Source organism: Puma concolor, chromosome D2, assembly GCF_028749965.1.
Source record: "Puma concolor isolate L17-30 chromosome D2, mPumCon1.1.hap2, whole genome shotgun sequence".
In the NCBI taxonomy this organism is placed as follows: domain Eukaryota; kingdom Metazoa; phylum Chordata; class Mammalia; order Carnivora; family Felidae; genus Puma; species Puma concolor.
In genome coordinates, this window is record NC_141677.1 from 51,025,283 (window position 1) to 51,043,648 (window position 18,366).

General features: G+C 39.2%; 1 protein-coding gene across 4 annotated transcripts in view; it reads right to left on the reverse strand.

Moving 5' to 3' along the window:
- Positions 1 to 2,711: 2,711 nt before the first annotated feature.
- Positions 2,712 to 18,366, reverse strand: part of BMS1 (BMS1 ribosome biogenesis factor) — a 47,422-nt gene continuing 31,767 nt past the window's right edge. For 3 of the 4 annotated variants that reach the window (XM_086680304.1, XM_086680305.1, XM_086680306.1), the window contains exons 14-23: positions 13,397 to 13,470; positions 12,062 to 12,235; positions 9,322 to 9,510; positions 9,047 to 9,227; positions 8,779 to 8,837; positions 7,881 to 8,003; positions 6,803 to 6,950; positions 6,285 to 6,460; positions 4,069 to 4,230; positions 2,712 to 3,549 (exon numbers count right to left, since the gene is read on the reverse strand). In XM_086680304.1, the coding sequence (XP_086536430.1) occupies positions 3,319 to 3,549; positions 4,069 to 4,230; positions 6,285 to 6,460; positions 6,803 to 6,950; positions 7,881 to 8,003; positions 8,779 to 8,837; positions 9,047 to 9,227; positions 9,322 to 9,510; positions 12,062 to 12,235; positions 13,397 to 13,470 (1,517 nt within the window). In that variant the 3' untranslated portion in view covers positions 2,712 to 3,318. The remainder of the gene's footprint in view (positions 3,550 to 4,068; positions 4,231 to 6,284; positions 6,461 to 6,802; positions 6,951 to 7,880; positions 8,004 to 8,778; positions 8,838 to 9,046; positions 9,228 to 9,321; positions 9,511 to 12,061; positions 12,236 to 13,396; positions 13,471 to 18,366) is intronic. The other variant, XM_086680307.1, reaches the window with a different exon arrangement.

Here is an 18,366-nt window from a genome sequence, read left to right on the forward strand (position 1 = left end):
CTATTCAATAATCAAAAGGACAGCATCAACAATACACAGAAGAATTGGGATGAATTTCAAAGGTACGATGCTCAGCAAAAGTGACCGACTACAAGAGATTACGTACCTCATGCTTCTACTTACACGACATTCTCAAAACAAAGCTATGGTGTGGAAAAATATGTCAGTAGGTAGCAGGGTGGGGTGGAGGACAGCTGGGAGGGCTACATTGCATGAGTTAGTGCTTGGGAGAGAGAGGACTGATTGGGATCTTAGTTGTGGTACTGGTGACATGAATCTATATACATGCTAAAATACAGAGACCTACATACCTCTTTAAAACGGGACCAGACAGGAAATCTAACTTTGAAAATCTGTTCTGTAGCAGTCACTTCGAATGTAATTTCATTAAATCCTCACAGACTGCACGATTGGATTATTATCTCTACCTTGCGGACAAGGAACCTGAAACTCAGAGATACTCATGAACTTGTGCAGAGTCACATCACAGTGAGTGGTGTGGACATTGGAGTCCACTACCCAGACCCTTCCTCCACCTAAGCCCCTGGGATGGTCAAGTCTGCCCACAGAAAAGACAGGCTGTCCTATTTGTTGATGTCACTTACATGTCTGGCTTCTATGCACAGCTGTGCTTGGCTGGACCTGCTCAGCTCTAGTCACGTGAACTGCAGCAGGATCCCTTGGGCTTCTTGGGCTGCTCTGCATATGCGGGTTGGACTTGGTGATTTTGAGGTGTGTGATAATATTGACCTAATGGGAAGAATGCTGGACTAAGACCCACCTGTGTTCAATTTTGACTCCTCCCTAGGTAACTCCATCCACTTCCAGGAAGGTGTTGCTGTCTCTTAGCAATGCATTTTAAGCCCAGATAGGATGTCAACCTGAGCTTGACAGTATTCCTAACTACCTCTTCAGACGTATCTATATGGCTGTCCCACAGGTACCATTTCCTAAAGCCAAGTTCCTCACTACCCAGCAGCCCAGACAGCAAAATCCTCAGTGTAAGCCAGACACCTAGGAATCAGGGGGGTCTCCTGAAAACCCCTTGCTCCCCACAACTCTCAGATCCAACATACCTCCCGTGTTACATCCTAAAGCTCTAGCATCTACCACTTCTCCATCTCTGTACCACCTTCCTGCCTCAGCCTACTTCCAAGACTTATCCCTGGATTCCCTCCAAATTAGTCTCTACCCAGCAGTAATGGGAATTTTTCAAAAATACAAATCTGACCATATTGTCCCAACTAAGTATCCTCCAAGGGCTTTCTAGTATCTTGGGATAAAGATAGTAACTTAATGCAGCTTTGTTGCCTGTCTCTCCATTTCCTTCTCTATCTTCCCCTTCAGCTTCCTGCAACCCTGTGTCCATCCTGGCTTCAAACACAGCGGCTTGCAGGTATCGAGCTGCGTTGTGCCCAAGGCCTTTGGACGTACATTTCTATTGGCTGACACACTCTTCCCCTTCCCAGTCCTACCTTTTGCCAAGTTAACCTGCTTCCTTTAAGGAAGCCTTTCCTGACCTTCTACACTGTAGAGCCACACTGTCCTCAACGTAGCCACTGGCCATGCAGTCCATCAAGCAACTGAAATGCATGACTGCTGCTGAGAACTGGACATTTTGTTTTGTTTAATTTTAATTAATTTCAACTTAAAAACCAGTACCAAGTTCAGTCATATTTAAAACAACGAGGGGGTATGAATCTTGTTTTTTAAACTATAAACTTAATGAAATCTAAATACAGATCAAGTATTTCCACAAAATTTAGTATCTGAATTGAGAGGCACTGTAAGAGTAAAGTGCATACGAAATTTCAAAGACTCCACAAAAAATAGAAATGTCAAATATCTCATTCTATAAAAACACAGGCTGTATGTTATAATGATAACATGTTAGATATAATGGCTTAAAAATAAGAATACTAAAGTTCGTTTCACCTGTTTCCTTTTCCCTTGCATTAGTCAACGTGGTAGCATCATATTTCTATCAGATGCAGAGGGCATCATCCAGAGCAGGCATGGATGGCCCTCCAGGCTGGGGTTCTCACTGCCTACCCTCAGTGGAGGGCAGAAGGTCTCGTGGGCTGGGATGGGTATCCTTGATTTGAGCCAGCCTTGTGCACCAGGCCAGTCTTCAGTTCTCTCTTCCGTCAGAAGCCCACCGAAAGGAAAAGAAATTTAAGATGATGGTAAAATAGCTCCACCTAGGTAACAAGTTCCCTACCAGGATATCATTACACGGTTACCTTTGCCAGAAATTAGTTTGTAAGGCACATATCACATTCAAGTGCTCCCACCTGAGACTGGCAAGCCACCTTGGATCTCGGGCAGGTTAAGTGTGCTACACAAGGCAAAGGGAGGAGGCAGAAAGCTCGGCGGCAGCCCCCCTTCTGTCCCCCTATATGCTTTGCTGCCAGGCCACAGTGTATTGGCAGTTATGGAAAAATCGAAGCACATTTAGTGATAGAGCAGGAATTTAATTAATTCATCCCTGCACTTATTGTACTCCTGTAAGATGCCTGGCACCAATAGCATTCGGTTCTGGATACACCATAGTGAGCAGCACAGGTGGTCACCTCAGAAGGGAGTAGTTTAGGGCTTGGATCTCCAGATCCTTATTACACTCTTAAAAATGACTGAAGGACTTCAAAGAGTTTTTCTTCAAGTGGGTTGTATCTATCAATTTTTACCATGTAAGAAATGAAAGCTGAGAAAATTTTAAAATATTTTTTTTATTAATTTGTTTTAACAGATCAAAACTAGCCCCATATATGGTGACATAAATTAATAGAAGCAGCTGGATTCTTCTATGTGCAGTCAGGTCAGCCTGTTGCGCTATTACCCATCACATGGCCTCTGGGAAACAGCTGTGCACTGAACCATACACTCCTTTCTAACATTTGAAAGCTGAGTTTTCAAGTTAATATTTTTTCCCCTTTGGAGGACGCATCATGAGGATGGCAGAATCAGCAATTTATCCACAATCATCAAGCATTCATCCCTGATGAAAACTATTAAGCCAAAATTAAGTATTTTAGTAATATTTTTGTAGCACAAAAAATGAAAACTAAGGTAAGAGGAATGTGAAGGAATCTACAAAACCATAAATAATATTGCTTTAAATCTTGACACAACCTAGGCTCTGAGAATGAATGGGCGTCCTATCAGCTGAGTCTCCATTTCTCTTCTCAAAGGCACAGTCTGGGCAACATATCCAACAAAGGGGTCTTCCTTGGGCTCCAGTGCCCTGCTGTCATTTACAGGTACTGTAGTATTTGAAACCATCCACCTCTGCAGATGCAAAGACTATCTGTTTAAAGCTCATTTTGATGGCTCCCCAGACCCCTTCAGGCTGGACTTCTGATTTCTCCTTTCTTTTTGACCCTGAATTCGGAAGAGCTTCTTCCTGAGATCCTTCTGTCGCTTCAGTTTCTCTTCTTCCTCCTTCTGCTTCACCTTGAAGTGTTCTTTATTGTGCAAATGCCGTTGTTCCTTGGCCTTCTTCATCTTCTGACTGTGCACCGTACTTAGAGCATCCAGCAGTGCAAGGATCTGACAAGGACAAAACCCATTAGCATCAGAATACTCTTACATCATGCTTTCCTTCTAAGTTTCCAGGGGCCTAAACACCTCAGCTGATGTATCAAAACTAGAAGCAATCCATGATCCAAATGAACATTAACCTAGGAAAAATTTGCCCTGAACTAGGACATCATAATTTGCATGGAAGCAGAAATAGGAGCGTATCGAGAGCAAAATACTTAAATAACGGCTTTCACCACAAAACCACCTTTGTTAATCACTCTGGATACTATGGACAACTACAATACAGTGATTTGCCAGCTGGATGCTTCCATTACTCCCCATTAAAATGTGTAAGACACAGCATGACTAAACAAAAGGGAAATGGACTCTGGCCTCTCCTCTAAATTTTGGTGCTAGTGCCTTGAATAAGTCTGGCCCTTACCCTTTCCCAATGAAAAATGAGAATGCAGAAGCACCACATGTGCTACTTGAAAGTGCTATTTTCACATCTAAATGCAAGATGCAGGAAGCCATTATCGACAGTACCTTCCTTTCATGAGGTTCCCGTATGACGGCTGGTCTCCGCCTGTCCTTCGGTATCTTGCCTGCCTTTGCTTGGGTCTTGGGCTTGTTCTTAAATGGCAGGGCCTTCTGCAAGGCTTTTGGAATGTGCAGTGAATTAAAATGTTTCTTTTGCCTCATGATTGGCTGAAAAGAAAAATAAAGACAGTGATGTATTTGAATGATGCTCTATATGCATTTAAAACTTGCCTAAAATCTTCTCAGTGAATTGATTTTTCCATATGATCAGTAACACCAGAGTCTGCTGATCATCAGAAATGAGGATTCAATTGTCTATCAAATATGGATTGCCTCAATGGATGTATACTTCTCTGTTGCAAAACAGAGAAATACATATAATATATTTATAGTTCTTCCAAAAAAACAACTGTGTCCATGTCTATGGTATGAACTATGGGAATCTCAACAGAGCAGATGAACAGATCCAAAGTTTCTTTTAATGGAAAACCCACGCCTTATTTTGGGGGCACTGAGGTAGTTTCTTGTATCTGAAGAAGAATAATCTAGCTGTTCATCTTCACAGTCAACCTCTGTGAATTTAAGGTCATAGTTCTTCCTCCAATCAGCAGCAGCTAAAGTGTCCCCATCCTGACTGCCATTAAAAAGTTTAACTTTATTCTGTTTCTCATGGAAAGCCAGCTGAGAAAAAGGAGATTAAAATGACATAAAGGCCAAACACCCTCTGCATTCAATTTTTACAGGAGTCTAATTTCTCTGCTTAAATTGAGATGATCAAAATTCTTAGCTGCCTCAAAAATACTAAGAAGTTGAAAGTCGTGCCCTAGGTCTTTACCAAGGCCAACATCAACTATATAGAGAATATTTCTGCCACGTCTTTAAATTTACTATGAAAGACATCATCCACGATAATATTCAATATTCCTCCATTTAGGAACCTAAAATGCTTAGAATGAAGGAACTTGGAGAAGTCACATTCTGAAAAAAAGACTAAGCATCATAAGCTAGACAACAGGTACCACATCCTGTAATACATTTTAACAGAAATTCACATAACATAATTCAAAACTGTATTATTAACTATTTCATTAAAAAAGTAATGACTGGGAAACTTCTGTTTCTGGCAGAATGGCAGACTGATATCCTGAACTACCCTCTTATTACAAAACAATTAAATACCCAGCATTAAAATAAATCTTTTCAAATGCATTAACGTGTGAAGAAAATAATAAAAGTTCTCCAAGACCAAAATCCAAATGAAATGGGATTTTGACAGGCACTGAGAACTTAAAATAAAAAAAAAATAGTGATGACGCCAACTACTGGCAACTATTGGTGGTGGGAATCTAACCTGGTATGGCTCCAGAATACTACAAGCATCATCCAGTGAAGCTGAACACATGCATACCCTATACCTGGCAATCCTAACCTGGGCGGTCTATGTAAAAGAAATGTGTGCATATGTATATCAAACAAGTCACACGTTAAGTATTCAGGGTAGCATTTATAATGGCCCAAAACTGGAAATAATGTCCATCAATGGATAAAACTGACATTGTCACATAATACAATTCTACTTGACAGTAACAAATGAATGCCTGCTATACAAAGAACACGAATGAGTCTCATAAAACCGAATGAAAGAAAACAGGCAAAATAGTTTATGCGGTATTTTATAAAACTCAAAAAACAGGCAGAAATAATTTACCTGTCAGGAGTCAAGATAGTGGCTATCTCTGAGGTGGAGATGGGGTATTGACTAGCAGTCATAAGGGAGGCTTTTGTTGTGCTGGTAATTCTATTGCTTAATCCAGGTGACAGCAATTTTGGGTGTGTTAAAATTCATGAGCTGTATGCTTATGATCTGTGTAGTTTTCTGTATGCATGTTAACACTTCACTACAAAGTTTACTAAAACTTTAAAAAAAAACCCACCCACATTGCTTCAATAACAATTAGCACATTAGTGTTTTTAAAAGTAATACATGTATATGGCAGGAAAAAAACAGTTCAAAAGAGTATACAGTGAAAAGTCTGTCTCCTTTCCAACCCACGAAAACTATTACCACTTTCCTGCATTCTTGCCAAAATACTCTATGAATATACAACATGTTCATTCAAATTTAACATTAGATTTCCTACTTGAAAATTCAAAACATTCAAAAACATTATGTACAAAGCATCTGGATGACCCCCATCTACAGAGCACATGTGTGACCATACCTTATACAAAGAATCCTTGTTGGGCTTTAGTCGGACACCATGGGCAAGCCGGAGTTGACCGGTGGTCCGCATTCCTGACCAGGTGTCTTTCTCACCAACTGGTTTCAACAAAGAAGTCACTGGGTTATAGAAGGCTGGAATGGAGACGGGATACCAAGTCCTCATGAAGACAATATCTGGAAAGAGAGGTAATTTACTTGAACATTTTCAAAAGAAAATTCGTAACGATCCTGTCAAACAAATGAACATTCACCCCAAACTTCTCTAGTTAGTTGCATGGTATTTGAAGAGAGACTTCACCAAGTAAAATTTCAAATATCACAAAACTCTTACTGGGTCTGAATCACATGGCTCCACACACAGCATGACTTAGTACACCGCCTAAGATGCTCCAACTGGGGAGAGCTGGAGCTGATTCCAATTTTCTAAAACCTAAACTACAGCCTTGAATCCACACTGGCTAGAAATCAACAGTGAACGGTAACATGCTGTTATGATTACACCATGATTATATTTACCACTCATCAACAACTTATCCTCAAAGCTGGCCCGGAAAGCTCCTTCTGGAGCCCGAAGTGCTTTCTTGATCTGTCCCCTTATGCCACTGACAGTTCGAATCACAGCACCTTCAAATTTGGCCACTTCCAAAGCAGAATTAAACATTCCCTACAGGTATAAGAAAAAAAAAAACCCACATAACACAAAATCAGATACGTTACTTCCTAGTTTATAAATAAATCCTTGGTTAAAAAAACAACTCATTTAATGGTGATAAAATAATCAAAATGTATTTTCCCCACTACGAGTGAACTACTACGTCAAAAGGAATACAACTCTATTTCATTTTTCCCAAAATAATATTAAGATTCTACTGTAGGTTCATTAGCATGCTCATCACTGATATCTCTGTAGAAGAAAAGATCAAAAAGATATGTACTAGACTGAACAGCCCTAGATAGCCTCTGCTGTCATCTCACAGGGCTGGACTGCAGCTCATATCCTATGACTTAGGTGCACGTGCTCAGGAAATAATGAGTGTTGGATAAATGCTGGTGATATTATTACTTTATATAAAGAATATTTTATGATCTTAACACTGTATTTTTAATGGAAACACCCTACTAATAAAATTTTCAATAAATGTCACTCAAACCACCCTCCCACGTTACACTGCAGAACAGAGCGTCCATTTCTCTGTACCCCTGGCCAACAAGTATTTTACAAAATACTTGGTCTATTTTTCTACCGAGCTATTTAACAAACCTATGATTTTCCCCTTTTCTTAACGCAAAACAAAAGGACAGGGAACAAAACCCAGTGAATGAGATTATATATTTTCACTATTAGCTCTGTCAGTCTCACATGGAATAAGGAATAGCCTCAATTAGTAAATATCTCTGTTAACTTGACCTTAAACTTTTCTGAGCATACTTAAGTAACACAGAAACCAATATAAAGAAGTAAACCAATATCAAAGACCAAGTTTATAAAAGATTTCAATACTCTTTTGAATGCATCAGACTGTATTTTAGAAGTATTTCATTCCTTCTTTCACAAAATAGACATTCATAAATGTGAATATACAGATATACGGACCTTAATGAATGATGTATTCTTGAAAATTTTATATGGAAAACCAGTTAGCTTTAATTTCTTCACAATTTTTATGGATTTATCCAGATCAAGGACAACTCCTGTGGCAGCTATCCGGAAATCAGGCTGGGAAGAACCCCCAAAATTTGAATACAGGAGTAACATCAAGGAGAAAAACTACAATTCTATGATGCAATAAATTACCATAGTGCATTTTACTTACAATCAACTAAGAACAAGAAAGAATATGTGAACATGCAAAGCAATTATTTTAGCAAAAACAATGTGAAACTATAATACATGTAATAAGCCAAACTAATGATGATGTCTTGAATATTCTCCAGAGGGTGATTTCATAATCACGTAATTTCACAACAATGACTGATTCAGAATAGAAAGCAATATGAAAATCTGGTTACAATGTTTAAGACATTAAATTTTAGACCCGCAGGGCAGATTCCATCTGCTCATTGCTCAATTTTTATGTCAAACTGGGCCGATAAAACCTGCTCTGATTGATCAAACGAAGACTGTGTGAACATACTCTGCTAAACAAGCAGTACCAAGGGGTAGTCTTATGTCTACCTGGTATCCGGTATATCCCTAGAGCCAAGTACAATGCTTAGTACATGGTGAGCACCACTTAAATATTTTTAGAAAAATAAGTCCAAAAAATGCATACAAATATAAAATGTTATCAGTACCATAATAATTCTTCTACCTCTCCCTTCTCCATTCCCACACCTTACTTAAAAAGACACAGGAAAACTAAAAGCAAAGAGAAGCTTACTATAAATACTAAAAACATGTCACTTGCAACTTAAAGTTTCATGTACATATTCCATATTTAAGATATATTCCTCAAACATAATCTGGAAAATAAAACATTCAAGATATTTACCATTATGCCACTAACAGACTGTACTGCCAAGAACCCAGTTCCCTGTGGAGTAATAGGACCTTAAAGAAAATAGAAAAAAAAAAAAAAAAAAAAAGAAATACAGTGAATCACAAATTTTGGATTCTATTTTAAATATGTACTCCAATCCAAAAAAAAGAGAAAGAAAAATCTTATGAATTGAGATTTAATGGAGAAAAGCAAAACTATAACGATAACGAGTAAACGGTTTAAATCAATCTACAAGCAAGTTATTCTAGTAGCGTATTACCCCAAAAAGTTGCTCCACAATGCATGTGCTGTGGAGTATACTTTAGAAGCCTCTGTCTCCCATTGTGGTCTTCGATGTAATAGAGTGGAATGGTCTGAAACCTCCTCCACCCCACAGAGAAAATGATTGGATCTCGGGACTTGAGGATTTTCTTATACCAACGATGTTTCTTCAGACGCATCTGAGGGGAGAAGAGATTTCAATTTCAATAAGATTATTGGTGGAAGTACATCCAAAGAACCCCAAATGTCAAGCATGCAGCAAAGGGTACCTACCTGTACATATCCGACATTGCCTTCGCTATTGCCCAAACCACCCAAAATCATTGGGTAATGGGGGTCGAAGTTAAGCACAAATTCACAGGGGACATTTTCTATCTCAATTCGAACATACATCCCAGGTCGAAAACCCTCATACTGAACTCTGGCTTCATCATCTTGATCTTCAAATTCTGCTCGATTAAGCTATATATGGGGGGGGGGGGGGGGGGGGGCGGGACAATGAAAAAAACACATAGCTGTTATCTTAATAAATGTAAGGTTAACATTTTTTAAGACAAGCAACTTCTCAATAGAGGAACATGGACAGAATCATTTACGTTTTATCCTTATTAAAAATAACATGCACTCTTCTTATCTTTACGGTTTGTTTTCTTCTTTGCTACTCCAAGCACAGCAAACGCAAACAACTGTGAAAGCAGCCCTTCATGCTGGTCAGCGAACACTCTTAACTTCTTTCTTTTCTTACTCTGCAAACAATTGTTTCACACTTTTCCTTTCTTTGAATATCCAGTATCTCCTCCCTCATTCTCACTCTCAGCTGCTGTTTCTTAATTCACTCAGGATCTAAGTACTCTAAAAGAACTTCCACAGTCAACTCCTCTACCAGGGTTTACACCTCCATTCAGCCTTTTATTATAGCTTGTTATCATTATATCTATAACTTATTATATTACTGAAATTAATTAAAATTAAAAATTTTAAATTCAGTCCCCCGGTCACAACAGTCACATTGCAAGTGATCAGTATCAACACGTGGCTCGTGGCTACAATGCAAGACAGCACAGATATACATTTCCATTATCACAGAAAGTTCTACTGGGCAGCCGTTATAGCTTATTTATCCGTGCCTCTATTCAATGCCAAACTTCACTTGCAATACTAGCTATCATTCACTTTTATTCCAACAGGTCTTGCCTGTTATTTCTCCCGTCTTAACACCTTGTTTTGACTCTTTCTCCAACTATTGCCCCATTTTTCTGCTTCTCTCTGAAGTAAAATGGCCCAGAATTTTTCTATAGTCATGGCCTCCGGCCTCTGCTCCCATTCTTTTGAATCCTCCCCAAACTGGTCTTTAACCCACACTCCATAACAATGCTTACCAAAATCATGTAAGGCCTCCACATTCCCAACCCAGTTGTCAATCCTGTCTTCATCACAGTTAACACATCAGCAGGATTTAAGATAATGTATCCCTCTTTCCACAGCGGTTTCCAGCATACCTCATGTTCTCTTAGATGTCTTCTATCTCCTGAGTGCTGCTCAATCCCACTGCTGCTTCCTCCTCTCTAGCTGGCCTCTTACAATGGAGCAGCCACTGTCAGTCCCCGTCCTCTCTCCTGTCTCCATGCTCACTCCTCAGGTCATCCCATCCATTTTATGGCTTTAAGTAGCATCTAGATGCTGAGGGCTGTACATCTGAGTCCCTGGCCCCAACCTCTTTCCAGAGCTCCTCACTGACTACTTGATGCTCCACTTGTCTGCGACAGATCTCAAACCAAACAGCTCTAAACTTCACCTTCCTGGACAAACCTGCACCAACTAGAGGCTTTCCTATCTTACTGACAACTCGACTTCCAGTAAGTCATCCTTGTTTCCTCTCACACACCCCACACTCAATCTACCTTTAATCCACCTTTCAAAAGTATACCCAGAATTTGACTCTCTTTTTCCTCCATGCCACACACCGCCCCACCCCACAGTGTGAGTCACCTTAATCTTACTGAACTCTTGCCACAGCAATGCTTTCAAAGGTAAGCAGGTCACACATATCTCTCCTCTGTTCAAAACCCTCATTGATCCCCATTTCACTCAGCATAAAAAATTCAAAGTTCTTTACAATGGCCTACAAGATTCTAGGTGATTTTAAGTAATAAATGAATTGAAGCAAAGACTTCAGAACTACCTTTACATGTCTTAGTTACTTCTATCAAAGGTCAGTACAGACTTGGAACCTACACATTAATGGCTAACCAGGAGGTACTTGAATAGATGAAGGCCTAGGTTGGGCAAAGCCTGCTGATCACATTTTTACAAATCACATTATTTAACCTGTATAAGATGTATTAGGGTATATTCTAGCTTAAAGGCATTCTTGGTACCCCCCACCCTTGTCAAAGCGCAATTCAAACACTCACCATCACCTGCACACACATCTTTGTGTGTCCTTCAGAGTGAGTTCATCAGCTCAGTCTGTTTAGCATAGCAGGTAGGAGGGCCAGATTATCTCCTTTTCAGCATTCTACATGCTCCCTTTATCTCCACATCTGACCTGACACTTGAAATATCCTGTGAACTCTGCCCAAGGTGAGTATTTAGAAAAGCTTCCCTGGAGAGAATTGGTACATGCATAAGACTGGTATGTGCAAGAATCACCTGCCCATTCAAATTATTTAATTATGGTTCCAGGGAGCAGTAATCAGAATGCTACAGCAATGCTTGTATTTAAATAAATAAATCACTACACTGTGAGATCCTCAACAGTTGCAGCCTATCTTAGCCATTTTTGCTACCTCAATGCTTGGTACAAAATAGACACTGGTATCTTTCTGGTCCATTTCTGACTGAAGAAACTATCAGATGATCACATGAATAAACACTCATCTGCAGCTTGACCCAAGAGTCCAAACAGGAGGCACAGAAGCAGGTCAGGGAGTAGAGACCTAAACAAAATTACATATTCACAATACTGTACTATAGCCTTGAAATGAAGCTGATAAGAACCAAGTTTTCTTACCTGTGCTTGTTTCTGCATTTCTCCTTTAAGATCATCAAAATATGTGCTTTCTCCTTCATCATATTCTGCATCAAACATCTCCTTCAATTTTCTCTTTTTATCCAAATGCTTTTTCTTGGCACTTTCCTCTGCATTGGGGTCAATTTCTTCCTTAACTTCTTCTACATCTTCAATCTTAAATTTCCATAAGAGAAACAGTTGTAAAAGTTTGTGGAGATCTTTTCTTTAAACATTAAAGCAGATTTTTAAAGTTCTTTTTTTTATGTTTATTTTATTTCTTTTGAGAGAGAGAGACAGAGAGAGAGAGACAGAGAGAGAGAGAGAGAGAGAGAGAGAGAGAACAAGCAGGAGAGGCAGAGACAGAGGGAGAGAGTGGGTCCCAAGCAGGCTCCACAGTCAGCACATAGCCAGCATGAACCATGAGATCATGACCTTGGCTGAAATCAACAGTCAGATGCTTAACCAACTGAGCCCTTCAGGCGCCCCAGATTTTTTTTTTTTTCGCCCCAGATTTTTAAAGTTCTATCCGAGCTGCAAAAATCTTGGTTGTGATCATCATGAAAAAAAAAAACAAAAAAAAAAAACCAAAACAAAACACAGACTTTGGCTCTAAAAACATGTACTGCTACAAGAGGCATTTAGGCATCTGCAGCACAATAAACTGTCACTCCTTCATCTGGCTGGAATGCCAAATATAAATAAAAATAACAAGTATTCCCACCCAGATGCTCCCCAGAAATTGTTCTAAAGAAATATTGGGGAGAATAGGGATTTAATTATTTTAAATGGTACTTAAATTTAAGAAGAAGAGAATGATGGCAAAAGGAATGGTAGAGATAGAGACAGTGACTTGGGAGATAAACTTCTATGACTGAAGAATTATAATAACAAGAGGTAGTAGGTGTCACCCAAAAGATCAAGAATAACTAACAACTTTGATCTATTCACAACCTCCATATTTTTAGGAAGGAATCCATCCACTCTGTAATCTACACAGATAGTAAGTAAGATGTGCATTTCTTTTTAATGATAATTTTTTTTTAACGTTTATTTATTTTTGAGACAGAGAGAGACAGAGCATGAACAGGGGAAGGGCAGAGAGAGAGGGAGACCCAGAACCGGAAGCAGGCTCCAGGCTCTGAGCCATCAGCCCAGAGCCCGATGCGGGGCTCGAACTCACGGACCGCGAGATCGTGACCTGAGCTGAAGTCGGACACAACCCACTGAGCCACCCAGGCGCCCCAAGATGTGCATTTCTTAATATGGGCCTCTCTCAGAACATAATGACCACAGATCAAGGACCATAATTCACAGCCAGCCACGGCAAAGTCATACCTGAGTATCTGGGCCTGGTTTTCCCTTGTGTACATCCCCTGTTTCCAGGTCTTCAAAGTCACCATAGAGCTCTTCTGGGAAAAGAACATCCAAATAAATCCTCTGTGAATAGGGCCAGCATGTGACACTCTAGCATTACCACATGCACTGTGCACTCTGAAGCCCAAACCTCATTTTTACCCTTCTTATTGCTACACACCCCAGGAGAATCCTATACATACATAGCCTTCTTTTTCTTGTTAAATTATCAGTATTTCATTACCTGTTTAAAATTTTTTTTTAATGTTTATTTTTGAGAGAGAGACAGAGAGACAGAGCTTGAGTAGGGAAGGGCCAGAGAGAGACTGAGACACAGAATCTGAAGCAGGCTCCAGGCTCCAAGCTGTCAGCACAGAGCCTGACATGGGGCTCAAACTCACAAACTGTGAGATCATGAACTGAGCTGAAGTCGGACACTTAACCGACTGAGCCACCCAGGCACCACTTTCATCACCTGTTTAGATGAAGCAAATGGACACCCGCATTTCCTTACTTTACTTCAATAGCTCACTTAACCAAGAGCGATCTTCCTAACACACGTGATAAACACTCTGTAGCAGAGACGCACACAGAGATGCGTGGATTACCCTGCAGGTGAGTCCCCAAGACCAACAGTAACCCAAAAGTGACATGAAAAAAACATGGCTTGATTAATAAATCCCACATGGGAAAAAGAGTCTGAAAGTAAGATCAACACAGCACAATGAGTGACATATCTAGGAAAAGTCTCAGATTACATAAAATACAGTCTTTAGAGTAAGACTGGTAGCTAAAACAGTGCCAAACCACATGAAGAGCTCATTAATTCATTCATCCTTTTGTTTTCGGAACTCCTAAGTTTAGCTCTGGGTCCTATCCTTAAAAGAAAAAGATACTGAAACTCCTTCAGGAAGCAGTATTTAGATAAAACATTTTCATATAAAAAAGAGCCAAAGAACCAAAGAGCCAAGGAAGATACAATAGATGAGAAGATTCCATTTGTAATAAAAACAAAAAAAGGATAAAATACTTAGTAATGAGCCTAAAGAGAAATGTGCTGGAACTTTATTTTAAAAATTTTTAAAAGTGTTAATATGCTACCAAGGAACACATGGAATAACATTAGCTAACACTTTCAAGTGCTGTATATACCAGGCACTACTCTAAGTGTTTTACATGTCTTAACTACATTCTTCAACATGACCTAATTAGGTGTTATTAATGTTATCTACTAAACAAATATAGATTACCATATATTTGAAAAAGATGACTCAATATCAGGAAGCTGTCAATTCTCCCTTCACCAGTTATAATAAAAACCACCACCAAGAAAAAGACCACTTATGGAATGGGAGAAGATATTTGCAAATGACATATCCAATAAAGGGTTAGTATCCAAAATACATAAAGAACTTATACAACTCAACACCCAAGAAAACAAATAATCCAATTAAACGTGGGCAGAAGATATGAATAGACATTTCTACAAAGAAGACAAACAGATGGCCAAAAGACACATGAAATGATGCTCAATATCACTTATCATCAGGGAAATGCAAATCAAAAACCACAATATCACCCTACACCTGTCAGAATGGCTAAAATCAACAACACAAGAAACAAGTGCTGGTGAGGATGTATAAAAAAAAGGAACCTCTTGCACTGTTGGTGGGAATGCAAGCTAGAAAGACAACATGGAGGTTCCTCAAAAAATTTAAAATAGAACTACCATATGATCCAGTAACCATACTACTGGGTATTTACCCAAAGAATATGAAAATACTAATTCAAAAGGAATATGCATCCCTTTGTTTATTGTAGCATTATTTACAACAGCCAAGTTATGGAAGCAGCCCAAGTGCCTATCAATAGATGTATATAAAGATGTGGTATAAATATACAACGGAATATTATTCAGCCATAAAAAAGAATGAAGTATTGCCATATGTAACAACATGAATGAATCTAGAGAGCACAATGCTAAGTGAAATAAGTCAGAGAAAGGCAAATACCATACGATTTCACTCATGTGTGAAATGTAGGAAACAAAACAAATGAATAAAGGGGGAAAAAGAGACAAACCAAAAGCCAGACTCTTAACTAGAGAGAACAAATAGATGGTTACCAGAGGGGAGGTGAGTGGGAGGTAAGTAAAAAGGGTGAAGGAGATTAAGTGCATACTTACCATGGTGAGCACTGAATAATATACAGAATTGTTGAATCACTACATTATACACCCGAAACTAATATAACACTATATGTTAACCATACTGGAATTAAAATGCAAACAAAACAAAACACCACCAAGAATTTCTGGTCTGGAAAAGATAGTATAGACACTTTCTTCTGCTCCTCCCAACTAAGTATAACCAACTCCAGAAATAACAAAAGAGCCTAAGGAAAACCAAAGTACTCTGAAAGGTAGAAAGAAACAGAGAGCTGGCGAGGGTCCCCAGGACCAGAGGAATGACATAATGACCAGTAGCTCACTACACCCACAGAAAGGCAACTCAGAGCCACTGTTTCCCAACCTCCACGCTAGCAACCGAAGGTAGACCAGATAGACTCATTTCCTACCCCAGACAAATTTGGATCTCAGCAACACTGGACAAACAAGGCAGCACTGGCAAAGAAGTGCTTTGAGAGCCCCACTGACAATAAGTGATGAGAAGTGTTCACCTTCCCTGAAGAGCTTGAATATCCTTTCCTCCACACCAAGATATACTAGGTGGCCAAGGGCTATTGGCAAAGGGACATTCTGCCACGCCTGAGACTCTCCTCCCTCATCTAAAAACAACGTGTGCCCAGGCAGGACCAGCAAAGATCCTCCTACAGCAAGCAAACTTGCCCCACAAGCCAAGACAACCTTCCCCTACCTAGCCAAACCAGGGGCCCAGACTGAGGAAGCTCCTCTGTCCTCTCAAACAGCACCTGCAGAGAGACCAATGGCATAAGATAAACTAAGCAGATCAAAATAGCACCACAAAGGCTCTAAAATTAAATTGTCATTAGAACCACCGTCCACAAAGTACACCAGGACCTGCACACTAAACCCAAACAGGATGACTGCCTGCCAAAATAAAAAAATTACACAGGACCAAGTGTCTCCTAACGTAATAACCTAAATGTGCAGGACACAATAGAAAATCACTTTGTCATACCCAAAACTGGGAAAATTATAAGTATGATGTGAAAACATAACTGACTGACACCAACACTAAAATGAATCAGATGTTGAAACTATCTAAAATCTTACAGAAGCCATTACAAAAATGCTTCATCAAGCAACTACAAATCTTATGGCAACAACCCAAAAACTGAAAATCTCAGCAAAGAAACTGAAGAACCAAACAAATTATAGAACTGAAAAATGCAATGAAAGAAATTTAAAAGCTTGCTAGATGGGATCAATAGTAAGAGTGGAGATGACCGAGGACAGAACCAGAGAACCTGAGGCTAGATCAACAGAATTCACCTAGTCTGAACAACATAGAGGGAAATAACCAAAAAACAAATGAATAGAACCTCACGGACCTGTCGGACAGAAACAAAAGATCCACCACTTATGAGATCTCACAAGGATACTGGGGTTGAAAGAAATAATGATTGAAGCTTCTCAAATTTGGTAAAAGACATAAACTTACAGATTCAAGAAGCTGAGAAAATTTCAAACAGAGTAAATCCAATGACATCTATACCAAACTTCTGAAAACTGAAAGCAAAGATAAAATCTCGAGAGCAGCTAGAAAGAAATGACAGATTACCTGTAGAGGCACACCATCAAAATGACAGTGCTTTTCTCCTCTGAAATCATGAAGGCCAGAGGAAGTGGTACAATATTTTTTATGTGCTGAAGAAAAGAACGCTTTGCTATGAATTCTACATCCAGTGAAACTACCCTTCTGAAATAGAGGGGGAAAAGACATTCTCAGATGGAGAACTACAGGAATTTGTCACTAGCAGACCTCCCTTGAAAAATGGCTGAAGAAAGTTCTTAAACAGTAAGGAAATTATAAAAGGAGAAATCTGGGACCATCAGGAAAAAAAGAAAAAACAAACAACAGAAAAAAAGATACATACAACAAACCAGCCTTCTTATGAGTTTTTAAAATCATATTCAATGATTGAAAAAAATTATAACATTAATATTCAAGCCAAAAATATTTAAATGTAGGAAAGATAAAGGGACCTAAATGGAAAAAAGGTTTCCATATATCACCCAAAATGGTAAAATGTTGGCACTAGTAGGCTACTATATTACAATGAGCAACCACTACAAAAACTATACAAAAAGATACTCTCAAAAACACTGAAAACATATTAAGCTAGAGGGAAGAAAATGAAAACAGAAGAAAAACAGAAAAAAATAGAAAAACTAAAGCCAGAGTAAACAAACAACAAAATCAGGGCACCTGGGTGGTATAGTCAGTTGAACGTCTGACTCTTGATTTTGGCCCAGGCCGTGATCCCAGGGTTGTGGGATCCAGCCCTATATAGAGGCTCCACACTCACTGTGGAGCCTGCTTGAAATTCTCTCTCTCCCTCTGCCCCTCTCCCCGACTCGCATGCTCTCTCTCTCTCTCAAGAAAAAAAATAAAATATCAGACTTAAGCAATTACATATCAGTAAGTACCTTAAATGTAAATGGCATAATGTACCAATCAAAATACAGACAAATACAGAGAGGACAGAAACACATAAAACTATTATATATGCTATTTACAAGAAATTCCTTTCATATTTAACGACCCAAGTAAGCTGCAAATAATGGAGAAATATATACCATGCAACTCATCTTTTAAAAAAAGCAAGAATGGTTATATTAATATGTCATAAAATAAACTTCGGAGCAAAGAAGAGGATCAGGGCCAAAGAAGGACTTAACTGAACTCTAAGACCTAAAACTTCATGTGCTGCCTTGACATCTTTGAGCCTCACAGGGTCTCAAAGAC